General features: G+C 42.9%; 2 protein-coding genes across 4 annotated transcripts; both read right to left on the bottom strand.

Moving 5' to 3' along the window:
* Positions 1 to 388: 388 nt before the first annotated feature.
* On the bottom strand, positions 389 to 11799 carry Su(z)2 (Suppressor of zeste 2). Of its 3 annotated transcripts, none has more exons than NM_001169663.3 (6): positions 11489 to 11799; positions 8802 to 9023; positions 8249 to 8501; positions 7916 to 8156; positions 3917 to 7373; positions 389 to 2535 (listed from the first exon to the last, which is right to left on the bottom strand). In NM_001169663.3, the coding sequence occupies exons 2-5, from the start codon at positions 8962 to 8964 to the stop codon at positions 3924 to 3926; spliced, it is 4107 nt and encodes a 1368-aa protein (NP_001163134.1). In that variant the 5' UTR covers positions 8965 to 9023; positions 11489 to 11799; the 3' UTR covers positions 389 to 2535; positions 3917 to 3923. The 3 variants fall into 3 exon arrangements, with proteins under 3 accessions (NP_001163134.1, NP_001260933.1, NP_523726.2); NM_001274004.1 differs by having other exon boundaries at positions 498 to 2535; NM_079002.3 differs by lacking the exon at positions 11489 to 11799 and adding an exon at positions 11088 to 11177 and having other exon boundaries at positions 498 to 2535.
* A 1878-nt stretch (positions 11800 to 13677) lies between these two features.
* Positions 13678 to 14403, bottom strand: CG33798 (uncharacterized protein; the record flags this gene model as incomplete). Its single annotated transcript, NM_001032243.1, has 4 exons — positions 13678 to 13842; positions 13914 to 14081; positions 14140 to 14295; positions 14356 to 14403. 4 exons carry the CDS (start codon positions 14401 to 14403, stop codon positions 13678 to 13680), a joined length of 537 nt encoding a protein of 178 aa, NP_001027414.1.

The raw sequence follows: 14403 nt of genomic DNA, 5'->3' as shown, positions 1-14403 counted from the left end.
TCACTTGGAACCCCTAACTAGTTAGCCCCAATTGTTTACAGTGCAGCCGACACTGGCGGCGACAAAGGGCTTTGGTTTAGCGTGCTGCCATATGTTTCCGGCAAGTGCTCGCCCACCGCCACCCACTACTCCTTTATGGGCCATGAAAAGCGTTGAAATCCGCAATGCCAACAAGTAAACTGCTGGCCAAGCGGGGTTGCCAAGGCATCGGTGATTTGTGGACCCCAAGGCCAAGAATGGAATGAGGATGGCACCATGGAACGCTGAAACGATGGCTCTGTAATTTGAGCCGACTTCCTTTCGAGCGGGGGCGACACCTTCTGTCGACGCCGAGCGCCCTGATTTATCCGCAGCCCATAAAAGAATATATAAAGCCACACTCGCATTTGTTATACACTGTGTTCCATTTTCATGTTTTTATTGTTTTCGAAAATCAGCTAATTTAACTTAGTGTTTGTGTGGGGGTGTGTGTGTGTGTGCGTGTGTTTTTTTTTTTTGTTTTTTGGATTACATTTCGAGGGTTTTCTAACAGTATTACATACAGATGTGCATACAATCAGATTTCTAAACATATATATATATGCGTTATATTTAAGTATTTATAGGTTTAATTAGTTAAGGTATCCGAACAGTACAATATCAGCTTAAATAAGTCGAGCCTTTTCTCGCATATACAACTAGATATATGTATATAGATAATGTATATATTTCAATAATAGGAATAAATAAATATACAACAATCAGGAGTCGGAGCCAAAGTTATTATTGGAATAGCTGGAGGTCGATCCGAGGCCTTCAATTTGTTTGATTGCCTGGAAATTATGTTAATTTTTCGCCGATCATGAGGGGGATGCTGCCAGCAGACAGGGGTTGCAAAAATAAGATACAGATACGAATAAACAATGGGGTGGATCTGCCACCATGTACCAATTCTAAATTCCAGCTATTCCTCTAAGAAACTCATATAACTTAGGGTTTTTCTTTTTGCTCCCCTCATAAACTTTAAAGTTTTTTCTTTGCTTAAAATATGTACAGACCATATACAAGATAACAAAACAAAAAATATCAGCTAAGAGCAAGTTGAGAATAAATGTACGAAAATCTAAAGCCTTTTTCGAGTGTACGAATATCGTAAATATAAGAAGAAGTTTATCAATATTTGCATAATGCGTGTGTGTTCGTGTTTATGTGTATAGTATTTCATTTGGTCGAAGCTCTAAAAAATTAAAATTCATTTCCAAGTTGCTGGGTGCTGTGTGCTGGGTTGGCATTTTGTTTTCGCCTGGCTTCGATTTTTAAATTTATGTACAAAATTCGTGCTGCAATTAAACGTAACTCGCTTAAACAACTAATGCGACAAGGTATCTACAAGATATATATATATATATATTCGTATATATAAATATGTGTTTATATTTATTTGGGTATATGTATAGAAATATACGCATTGTGCCAGTGCGAGCTTGTTATTTTCATTATTTTCATTCCGCTTTGTTTGCTTTTGTTTATATATGCCCAAGTATTGTTTTGTATCTTTATGCCTGACACGCTCGCTCAAAGCGGCGCAAAATCGTTAAAATTTTATCGCCCCGATGAGGAACGTGAGTGTGTATCGGGTATCGGGTATCGGGCTGTATCTTTCGCTATACGCGAGTGTGTTCCTTTCGAAAAATCTAGCAGCTAGCCCAACCACCACCAACGCTACCACCGAATTTTCACACTTCGTGGCAGTTTTTCCTCAGGGTGTGGGCCAAACACTTTCGGCACTGAGTGTGTGTTGTTGTAATCAAATATTCCTGATGCGATTTCCGTTTTCGTATCGGTTTGTGGTTTTTCCTCTTCTGCGTTTGTTTTTTCGAAACAAATTGGTTTTTACTATCGCGCATTTGAAATTAATTTTGCTATTTATTAGTAGAGATCTTTTTCTCTTGTTTACGCTTGGACTTTCCCCAAAAAGCAAAAGGCCAACCGAAGAAGATCTATCTACTAAAGGCATGTGTTTGTGTTCGTCTGACCTTATCGCGGTTTAACACATATTTTGCTGTTGATATTTTATAATTAATTTTGTTGTTGCTTTTTTGCCTGCTTTCGAAAATGCCAGCGAACGCCAGCGCTTTTGATTAGTATTATTATTCTCCTCCTCGCTTCTTCTCTCTTTCTCTCACAGTTGGGTTATTTATTAATGAATATTGTTGCTGGCATTTTTGAAATTTGCTTGGATTATTTATTTAGTCGCGTACTAATTCGATTGCAAATGTTTGCATATATGTATGCAAATGATGCGGTTTTCGCATCCAACAGATACATTCCGCTGTGTTGTAGATATTGCTCAGTGTTGTTCGGGTTAGTTCTAAGGCTTACGATCCATTCTAATGGTTGATTAAATTGCACTTCATCTTCGGGAGCGAGGTTTGGAAAACTTGCGCTATAGGAGTTGTTTATACGGTTGATCATCACCTCAGTTGCTGTCGGTATTTCGCAGATTCTCCAGCGGCGCCACAAGATACATTTGCGTTCCGCACAGCCAAAGAAACGCTGCAAAAGAAACGAAAAGAGGAAGAGAACGAATGAAAATGTTATTCGCCTTTCTATGGGTGAAAATACAAAATGATGTAATGACTCTACTCGGCCGATGTTCATTAAAAGGCCAAGCAAAACAGAAAAAAAAAAAACAACAACTGAACCAAAACAAAAAACGAATATCAAAACAAGAATGTTTGTCAAAGTGCAATGAAACGACTACAAGATACTCAGTGTTAGCGATCCAATGGATTTGTAAAAAACACATTCCACATTTCTTTGGAGTAATTTGATTGATATTATTGAAAATTATGCTATATATGCTATATATTCATTTGAAATTTGTAAAAGCGACAGTTTTCGTAATGCAAATTAGCTTCTGCTTTTCTACACTTAAAGCCGGAATAGCTAATAAAATCCAGATGCTGAAACGGACAGACAGACTTTCATATCTGTCATCATCTCAAAACGCCGAGTTAGACGAGTTCAAAATACATTTAGTGCTCTACGACGACAAAAGGGGTATACAAAAAAACACAGCGAAAAAGTCAAAACTCAGTGTAGTAACGTCTAAAATAAAAGCAAAACGTCTGAAACGTATGAATGACCGACCAAGACCGCTGCCGAAGTGACGAACGACAAACAGAGCGAGATGGGTGGCTGTTTGGGGGCAGAGGGAAAGAGAGAGAGAGAGGGCGAGAGAGTACGTGGAAGAAGATACATTATTTGTGTATAATGACTACTTGAGAAAAGCCAAAGCAGAAAAGAAACAAACAACACAAACAACACAACATCGGCAAGAAAATCGAGGCAAGAAGAAAACGCAAAACACGAAATGTAATTTGTATAATTTGAGTCTCAATTCCATCAAGTGTGGGAAATGCGCCAAAAAGAAAAATTATATAGCCAACTCATAAGGGAAGTGGAAAGCACCGAAGAACTAGGGTTCAAGACAACTGGCTCCAACAGAAGAGTTTGTTTTCCTAATGTAGCGTAGAGTTTAAAAGGTCACAATGAATCGCTAAAAAGAAAAGCAATCAAATGAGGAAACTTGAACATCAGATCACCAGAATCAGGTGGTAACCAAATCATCTCACCTACTGGCCATCGAAGAGATCACATTCCAACAACAAAAAAAACCATTAAAAAACTAGGAATATAATATGTAGATACATATAATCTCAGAGCTAAAAAACAATATTGAGGAACGAAGAAAGTTCCAAAAACGGGAAGTTCGAGTTTTGTTAGTTTAACTTAAGTTAAGTTACTCAACAACAGAGGATTCTAGTTATAGATTCTAGTTATAGATTCTAGTTATGAATGACTCCACATATATTTCATAATTGTACGCTTATCAGATACCCTTAACCAATAGAAATCAGTGCAACACACTCACCTTGTGACTAAGCGGAACTCGCCACCGGAGCATTGGCAATCTGTACGGGTGGCTTGGCCATGGTTTCCGGGACTGCGGACACACTGGAAACCGCGGATGGGATGGTCAGCAGAGTACTGGCCGCCGAAACGGTAATGGGCGTCTCCTTGGGCTCTGGCCTCAACGCAACCGCTGTGGTCGTTTTGGCCAACTCCGGGGATTTGGCCGCATTGGAACTGAGAACGGGTGGTGCCTCCTCGGCGAGAGCGGCGGCCTTGGCCTCGGCGCGAATATTCAAATTGGCCGCCACTTGATCGATGGTCGTGGGTTTCTTGGTCATTGCCCGCGGCGAGGTGGCTGCACTGCATCCAGAGCTGCCGCTTGAGCTGCTGCTGCTGCTGCTGCTTGTGTTGGTGGGGCTCAATGATCCCGGATTGCTGGTGGAAACCTTCGGCTTTTCCTCAGCACGAACTGTCAACGGTTTGCTAATGCTGGCTGCTGTGCTGGCAGCTGCTGGCTGATTGCGGAATGCCAAAGCCGATGGATTGGGTATGCTCCGAACTGAGGCATTCTGTGGTCTTACCAAAGCATTGGCATTCTTGGGTTTGGCGGAACTACTACTGGTGCTACCACTGCCGTTTCCACTGCTGGCGGCCTTTATGGAGATCTTCTCCCTGGCCGTTGCCGATTCCGAGAGCATATGCAGATTCTGTAGATCATCGCCGTTGGTTGTACCATTCGAGTTACTGCCAGAAGTGGTCGATGGTCCACCATTGCTGTTTGCCGATATATTCTGTTTGATTTTGTTTAAGGCTGCCTCCAGGCTGTTGCTGGTGCTGTTGTTATTGTTATTATTATTATTATTGTTGTTATTGTTGTTGTTGTTGTTGTTGTTGTTGTTGTTGCCAGCGGGCGGTGAGTTGGGCGCCAATTTGGCGTCATTGTTGCTCCTACCCGGGTTAGCTGATAAATCAAGTATATCGGCATCCTTGGCTAATGCTGTTCCTGTTCCTGTTCCTGCTCCTGCTCCTGCTCCCGCTGCTGTGGTTACCGATGTGGTTGCTGTTGCTGTTACAGCCGACTGCACTGCTGGCCGAAACTCGCGCAAACTCGTTTTGGACTTGTCCAATGCGGCAGTGCCATTGGTTTTGCCTTGGCAGCCAGCTGCTGGCGGGGATTTCTTTGAATTGGCTTCCACCTTTGGGCTCGACTTTGATGGAAACGAGTGCTGTGGAGCGGCTGTGTTGCGCAGATTTATTAATGCAGGCGGTGATGTGCGATAAGCATTTGAGTTCGAGGAGTTGCCCTTGTTGTTCCTCTGGCCACTGAGCGCAACTGACAGTGGCGGCGACTTGACAATCGCCGGAATCGTGGTCATCGGCATGGGCAGCGGCAGCGGCAACGGCATTGGCATTGTCGGCATTTGGCAGCTCCGCTTGGCCGCACCATGTCCATGTCCTGCATGTTTGGGCAGAGCCGCTGGTGGTCCCATCAAGCGGGCACTGGACGTTGCCGGCGGGCTAAGAGGTGGCATCGTTAGACCCTTGCCTCCTGCACTCTGCTTATTCACCGGCAATCGCACTATTTCCAGTGCAGGCACATGGATATTTGGCTCCGAGAAGGAATAAATCGACGGCGTAGCTCTGGGCCTTGGCGTAATCGTCACTTGGCTCGAACTGCTGGCCGGGCACAACATTGGCAACGTTGGCTTGCTGCCCAGGTCGGGTAGACCATAGGATCGCATCTGGGGATTGGGCAGAAAGGCGGCCGCTTGACTTTTGGCCTGGTTGCTAGTCTGCATATGCAACTTGGCCGCATAACTGCTGGCCATCGCCTGAGCCTGGCTCAATCTCGCCTGCTTGGCCGGATGCGATTCGTCCAGGGACATGGATCGCTTTGGCATCTTGTTAGCCGCACTGGCAATCGAACTGGGTGTGGACTGGTAGCGTTGCATGTGATACATATTCCGGTGGGTTGGAGCCTGTGGCACCGCAAAGTGTCCACTGTTGGGCTTACGATTATTGTTGCTACTCAGCGGCGGTTTGGCGGGATTCGTTTTAGCCAGACTTTGCTGTAGTACAGCTTGAGGTTGCTGTGGCATTTGCTGTTGCTGCTGCTTGGGTTTTCCGCCGGCCACCGTATGTGGAGCAGTTGGCGTCGTGCTGGGTGTATAGGCTTTGAATAAACTGGGCGGCAGAGGTGGCGATGTGGGCAAGGTTAGGTCCTTTATTTTTGGCAGCACCACAAACTGTTGCTGTTGCTGCTGCTGCTGCTGTTGTTGCTGCTGTTGTTGTGGTTGTTGTTGTTGCTGCTGCTGCTGCTGCTGCTGTTCTGGTTCGGCGGTGGGCGTGGGCGGCGGTGTGGGTGCTCCACCCACCACCAGGCTGTTGATACTCCGCGCCTCCTCGCCCAATGTGCGATTCAGTGCCTCGGAAGTGCTAGTACTGTCCAGTTTCAACTTCTGCAGATCCAACTCTCCACTGGCCAGTGAATGCGACCTCTTGAAATCCAACTTATGATTGGGTTTTGCCGTTATCTTAACCTTCATTTTCCCATCGGTTTGCGAACTGATCTCCGCGTGCAACTTCTTCCGCTTGCCATTCGCATCCTTTGGCTCCTTGGAGTGCTTCTTCTTGCGCTTGCGATGGGAACTGGACGTGCTGGTCGATGTACTGGCATCGGCTGTGCCCAGACTGCTGCTGGATCCATTGGTCGAACTGGAGCACGAAGACATGGGCGAGGCATTGGGACTGTATTTGCTATCGGGATTGGATGCACTTTGCTGCAAAGGCTGCTCAATGGGCTTCAAGCCAATATTCTTGGCGTAGGTCTCCAGATCGAGTTGTTGGGCTGAGCAAGATAAGGAGCAGGAGGTATCCTCCAGTCGCGGACCAGCCGATAATGGCATACTCAGCTTGCTCTTCATGCTGTTCAGTTCGATCTTCAGTTTGGGCAAATGGCCAACTCCCTTTCGATTCGCTGTCTTCAGCTCAAAATCCTCGGCATCAACGTAGGACTTTCGGAGTTGCGAGGGTGGAATGCTGACCACTATATTAGTATTGGCCTCCAGCGGCTGTTGTTCCCGTTCTCTTGGCAGAAGGAACTGTTCTTGTTCCGGTTCACTTTTAACTTTGGACACGGCGTAATCACTGTACCGCATGTCATTGCTTCGCAGACTTTTGAAGTTGCTCACCGGACTTTCAGGTTCCGCTTCCCGTTTACTCGACGTCAATCGTTTGTTTTTCGACGAGGGAGAAACTTTTGGCGGAGTCTTACACCGTACTTTGGAACGCGGAGAACCGGAGTCTATTTCCGATTCCAGGTCCTCGGCAAAGGTCACCGATTTGGCCGACTTGGAGCGACGTACCGAATGCTCTGGTTCAATGTCCTGGTTAATCCTGGATAGGTTGTTCTCATCGTTTTTTGTTTGCTCGTTGTCGTAAAGCAGAATCCGGTAGCAGAAGGCCATGGGCGATTCCTAAATGGATTCGGAGAGGGGAGAAATAGATGGAAAAAAGGGCAGGTTGACAAGGGTGGAAAATTGAAAGTGGACATTGAACGCTAAACTGCCGGCACAATTGGATTGGGTTTCCCCTTGCGAAAATCTATCGGGTTATTGGGATAAACCGCAAAAAGGGACAATATACCGCCCGCCTGAAGAGAAGAAAAAAGGGCGTATATAACACTTAAAACTGACCGATAATGATAAGATGGATATGTTTTCAAGGTCTAATTTGGCAGTCGGATGACCGCAGAATCAAGTGAGAAGTTTCAACCCTGTTTTCTCTCCATATTGTTACGTAGTTTTTTTGTTTTACGGAATCAAAAAGTTACCCTTATGAAGAATACATTTCAATACACTAATTGAGAACTAAAATACTAGCATAAGTACTTTTTAAAGTTAATTTAAAGATTTTACAATTGCATTGTCCCTTCATTGCAGTTAAATCCCTTTGCATTTTTAACCCATTGTCATTATAAGAATGCACTAATATTTCTTATTAAGTAAAACAAACTTACCCGGCTCCAGTTGTAACAGTAGGCAACGTCCATCAGGGTGAAATTGGTAGGCAGTACCTCATCCTTGTAGGTCACCTCCACTTCCACCAGACCGTTGTCCGTCTCTATGTTGTACTTGGAGCAGAGGAACCTTTTCAGTAACTCCACAGGTAATCCGGCGGCACATTGCAGGTAAATAGTGGGAGGCACCTCACCAGGACCACACTGATGCAGCATGGCGGGATGGTATTCCAGGGATAAGCTAATTGATATAAACGAAAAGTAAAGCAAAAAGTTTATTAGTAAAATTAGTTTTACACGTTTAAGCATTGTTAGCATTTAGCTGAAACCTACCTTATAAGTTCCGTGGTTGTGAAGAACTCCGGTTCATCAGTCGTTTGTTCATCCACCAAATCGTGCTGCTCCTTGAAATCTGCCAGCTCCTTGCACTCCCTTTGATAGAGTCCCGGCACTAGCTTATAGATTAGCGATCGCAACGTATCATCCGATTTCAGATTCAATTCATTGATTTCCTTGCCTCCGCTGGCTTTACATTCCGGACAATATACCGCTCGCAGCAGGTGCTTTAGTATGCAACTCCGGCAATCTGTTGAGAAATGATAGATCAAACCGAATAACAATATGTTTAATGATCAAGGAAAATGTGTATTTTAGCTTAAGAACTACCAGAAGCTGTGATTACATTGTTTAGTAATGATCTTAAAGTTTAAGATCTAACTTGGGCAGTCAATATTGTAAATCATGACAACCTTAAATTAACTTTATAAATGAACTTTAAAATGGTAAAAGTGATCAAACAAATAATGATCAAATTACATGCAATTAATACAAGATATTGGTTTTATGCGTATATTAAAGGTACTCTTTGGAATCTAAGACTACTTACAGGTATGATAACAGTAATCCACAGTGGTTGGATCGATCATATAACCGCGACAAAGTCGGCACGTTATCAGATCATGAAACTGCCGGACATCCCGAGAAGCTGGGGATGCGGCATCCATAGCGGCGTTTGATTCCATTGTGTTGTGCGTGTTTTGCAGGTGCATCTTTCTGCCTATTCTATCTGCCTCAATACTTACTCCTAGCAGCCTCTTTCAATGGGGTCCTGGAAGAGGAACAAGGATGGGGGTTAGGACTCGGCATATCCATGTTTGGCATGTGCTCGCTCAACAAGTGACACTAGTGTGACAACTGATGATGGCTAATCAACTGTTAGGGTCTTTCCATAATTATGACGAGGGCACAAAGGAAACGGGGTAACAGGGGCCAAGTAAAACCTAGGAAAAAGACACACAACTGTGAGAACCAACAGCCAGCACACAATCCCATCAACAAGCACCATCACCATCATCGTCATCATCATTGTTGTCGACATTTGTGGTTGTCGCTCGTCAACAAAAAAGCCACAGAGCCAGATATATCAACCGTGTATCTGTATCTTGTCCCAAAAGATATGGCAACGTCAGCACACTCGCACAATACAGAAAACTTTAGACTAGTAAGGCAGCCATCCATATCCATGAATCGGAACAATGTGCTTGCAGCTCACAAAAATATGAATAAAAAAATAGAATAAAAAACAAAACAGAACACAAAAGTAGCAACTTTGTGGGCGGGTGGAAAGCAGGGGGGTCTGCGGGCACTGGGAGGTGGGGTCTTTGGTCTTTCGTACGCCCTTCGTGCCACAGAGGGCACCTACCGAGAGAAGCCGAGAAGAGCCGAGAGAAGCGCACAGAAAGCGATGTGCACTCGACGGTGTACTTGAAGCTAGTTTTAGCTTGGCGCCCCCCTTTTCTGCCCCATCGCTTCAGACCCCTCTTTATCTACCATAAAACTACGAAAATTACGCTTTTGTGCCCTGCACACCAGTGGAAACTGAATTTTCATCATTATGGCGATGCCCGGACGATGATTGCGAGTTGATGGCAGGCAGCCGAGAGTTCAGGGCAAAGTTCAGGGCATAGTGGATCAGCAGGTTGTTCGGATAGCTCCTAGGAAACCAAGGAAAACTTCAAGTTACTCTTGGGACTATTGTTGAAGTACTTGTGTGTAACAATTAGTGTACCTAAGATTTTGAAATGTAAGTCAATATTCGAAAACCCCTTTTAAAAAGTTCCATAAAAGCGTATAACTCAATACAATATTCACTACATATATATTTCTATATATTTTTGACATTATATTAATTACCAACATAAATAATAAAAAGAAATGCCTTTAATCGGATCAACAAGATCTGCATTACAAAGTGACTACTTGGGGTACAACTGTTCAACTGTAGAAAGTACAGTAAAACCATCTAATTATCATCAGTATGATAAATAATTGTGCGCAAAGCAATTTCTTTTAGCTGAATGCTTTTTCTTCATTTTCATTAAAGATTCCCGCATTTGCATAATTAGAAACAAAATTGCGTGTAAATGATGATTTCTTCTGGAATAGGCCATCTTTATTCCCCTCAATTCAGTCAGTCGGCAAGTTGAAGTTTGTTGAATTGTGACTGAATTTGGCACTGCATTATTCATTATTTAACTAAGTATTCTTCAAATTTAAGCACTTTTAATCCACAGCCACCCCATCTAAACCGCCCATCGCATAGCGCAACCAAAAGTCGCATCGCTTCGCCCATTTTTTGTCTCCGTTGCCTTTCGATTATTTTCGTTTGCCGCTCACGCGAAAATGGCACGCAAAGAGGAGGGTGGCATAGTTGGGTAAAGGGGAGGCAGAAGAACGGAGGCTGTGCTAGCAAAACAAAAAGCGAACAAGACAAAAACAAAAGACCGAGCGGCTTGAACTAAAGTTGGGCAGAAAAGTGGGTGGTTGGCGTTCGTGTGCCTACGCCCACTCAGCTGGAAAATGACAATCCCACGTTTGATGACGCTCTTAAATTGATGACGTCGCTGGCGAGCGCTTTTCTTGATTTTCCTTAGCCCGCTTTCTGTTTATACGCCGCAATTTCGTAAAAGGCGCGCACTTGCACACCAACCCACACACACACACATGGTCACAGCTTGAAAGTGTCGGCAATCCAATAACAACAATAACAGTTCGACCGGCACGGGCGCCCGCAGGGTGGTTGAACACACACACACTCGCCACTTCTCTCCCACTCTCTATCGCTCACACACACACACACGCAACAAGCTGGCTGTCCGAAAAATGAACTCACAAAAAAGACGAAAACATGGACGAAAATCTACGTAAAATCGCAACAACTCTGGAGGTACGATTTTTCCGCGGCCGCGTCCAGAGTTCAACTGAAATCCAATTCGAGAAATCCCAACTGCCACTTGCGCGCTCAATTCGCCGTTAGGCGAGAGCGCACGACACACACAAAATTGTATCTATTCGCCGCGGCGAGAGAGACGACAAACAAACTTTCTACTTTTGCGCGGGCGCATTTTCGCCGACTGTCGACGTTTTCGCCGCACGACGAAAATTCCAATACGCGGCGAGAATAACACGCACGCACACCAGGGCATTTGTGTTTACAAAATTTTCACCCATACATGTGAGAGGGAAAATTTCATGTTCCCTTTCCTTTTTGGTTTTTATTTCCCGCATACGTACTCAAAGCAATTGCGTTGTTACTTGAAGAGTTTTCCTCTGTAGCATATTCCCTTTGGATTTTCCATTAAAACAAATCCATTCGCCGACACCGAACACACACGCTTTCGATTACTCCACTGCCTTTTCGTCTTCTTCTTCTGTCACTTCAGCTGCTGTTATCGATTTCTCGTACACGCACAGATTTTCGCTGCTTCTCTGTCACTCACTCTCGCGCTCTCTCCCTCTCGCACTCGTTTGAGCTCGCGCCACGACAAAAATATATTCTCCGTTCCGTTTCACAAAGTGCACGGCACGAAAAGTTTCCACAGACTGATTCAAATTAGACCTGCTGGCGCTGTCGCTGCCCAAAATCGCTCGGCTCGCATGAGAGAGCCGCACGAGTGAAACACGAGAGAACCACCACTAACCTATCACATCGCTGCACGAGCGAGATGACAAGAGGGGGGCGCTCGGCATCAGCAGGCTGTCTGCGTCGCACTCTCACGAATTGAGGTTACTCTGTAACTGTGTGGGTGGCGTCGTTTCTAATTGAATCCAACTGTCAAATGAGAGAGATTAACGCACATATTCGTATGTATGTGCGTGCAGTGTGCCCGTGTATTGGCCTTGGCGTTTATAATTAACACAAAAATGCCCGTTTTCGCAGATTTTTTCTCCTTTTTTTGTTGGTCTGCCGTTGGCATTTCATTTTGTTGAAATCCGCGACGAACCTGTTTTTGGCCATATGCAAAGTGCGTTCTCTCGCATCATTTGCCGCCTCTTGATTTGCGATGCAGAAAAGGGGGAAAACGGCAAAACAGAATGGAAAATTTGCATTTCAAAGGACTTTGGCATTGTCCTTGAATAATTTTTGGCGCGTTCTACACAAAGTGATTTCATGCTCGTCTTTAGCTTAGAGCGGGGATCTAAAAACTTCTAGCGATAAAAGATAATGTCAATTTCGCAAATGACGCCGCATTTTTCACGCAATCTCTAAGTGTTGGGTTTTTTTTTTATAATGCATTGTTATGTGGTCTATATGCACATGTTAACTTCAGTTTTTACCGTATGCCAAAAAGAGCGTTACTGGAAGCAGGGTATAAGCAGCAGCAGAAGCAGTATACCCCTTTGTGCATACAGACTAAGAAATAGATCCTTTCAAAGAGCTGCTTCCTATTTATCATGGAAGACTGTCTGAAGCCCACGTTTGCTCTAGAAGAGTGATGTAGTATTAATAAAAACAGTTTAAAAATAAAATATACCCTATATTTTGAGGAGGCACACCGATGGGCACTCGATTAATAGATATGCACGTAGGAAATTACATTAGCTCTACATAGCGGCGATTTGTAAGATATTCATTTTTTAAATACATTTTCCATAACTTTTTAACGTAATAAAGAGCGGAAACCACATTTTATAGAACACTGACAGCTTAATCATCGCGAAATACGTCATTTTTATCCGATTGTCGATGAATTAATTGCATGCACATTTTGAAGAAATGCTATACACTTATGGGAAATCATAATTTGTTCTTGCGAAAACAGATAAATGTATGTATAATTGCAAACCTTTTAAAAACCAGGTTAGGATAGAGTTATCTTACACAGAGAAGTTTTCCAATCATTCAAGGAATGTGGTCCTTACAATACAAATTATACACTAGGACATTAACGATGCAGTGGCTATTTAGTGTCTATATCCGATTTTGTATTTAATAAAACTATCAACCCTGTTAAATTGGGTAAATACTTATATTTCAGTTCATTTGTTAAAATGTCGTGTTAGAATACCCTTCGTTTTATATTTTACCGAAAACATTTCAAAGAACAAAACAAGAGAGAATAGTTTTTTGGTGGTAGAATTTTACAAGACATACATATAAAAAGGGAAAAATTACGGACATAGTCAGTTTTACTCGGCTATTAATCCTGATAAAGAATATATGTACATCCTTTATAGCGTTTTCTTCTATCTGTAACATACTTTTCGAGACGATTAACGTGTATAATAATTGCACTAAATAGTAGTCATAATTACATTATAATTATTAAAATGTACTATTATAGCGTTCCAGTCTGTATATTTCGAATGAATTCGATATTCGATACTTTTTTTCATATGCGTAATTTGTCTACATGAGCTTGGCTTCTTTGGGACCGAACAAAAGTTAAAACATGTGTGGTTATTTTGGAATATATTTATATTTATATACTATTTGTGAGTGTAATATATAATCGAATTATAGCTCGGTTAATGTCATAGGCGAACCAGTTCATTTTAACCATATATTTCCCCTCAGGAAAAGGGAGAATTTTTGTTATTTGAAAATTAATGCTCTCCGCTGATAGCTTTTCCATAATTATGTCATGCTGAAACAGAAAAAATATATATATTTAAAACAGTAGCGAAATGCAGAAGTTTTTTGTTTTGTCATACGTACGTCGTAGGGGCAGGAATGGTTCATATTGGTGGCGTCTTTGAAAACACCGAAGATGAACTTAGTAACGGGATTCGAGTTTTGGTTTTTTATAAATTTGCAGCCATCTACAGTAACATTGTAGAGAAATGGCTTATAGCCATTCAAGCGCTTATAAATGGCCGTATTAACCTAATTGTTAATTAGTTAGTTAAATGAGCTGTTATGATGTGTGTAAATTACGGCATACCTTAATTTGATTCACGGGAGTTTGGAAGAGATGGACTTTAAGGGAAATGTATTTGTACGTCCGGTTCACAGATTTAAGGCGACAGTACTCGAAGTCGGAAAAGTTTCGATCCAATGATTCACACTCAAAGTTCGTTATTTCAACTAGAGAATGGACCTACAACATAAGTATGTACAATCTGCAGTCATCATTTTCGTAGTTTGATTGAAGTTTTACCTTCCTGATTAAAAATATGGTCACTAGAAACCCAACCGAAAAAATCAT

Source organism: Drosophila melanogaster, chromosome 2R, assembly GCF_000001215.4.
Source record: "Drosophila melanogaster chromosome 2R".
NCBI classification, from domain to species: domain Eukaryota; kingdom Metazoa; phylum Arthropoda; class Insecta; order Diptera; family Drosophilidae; genus Drosophila; species Drosophila melanogaster.
The sequence above is the reverse complement of the archived record's forward strand: the minus strand, read 5'-3'. Positions and strand labels throughout refer to the sequence as shown.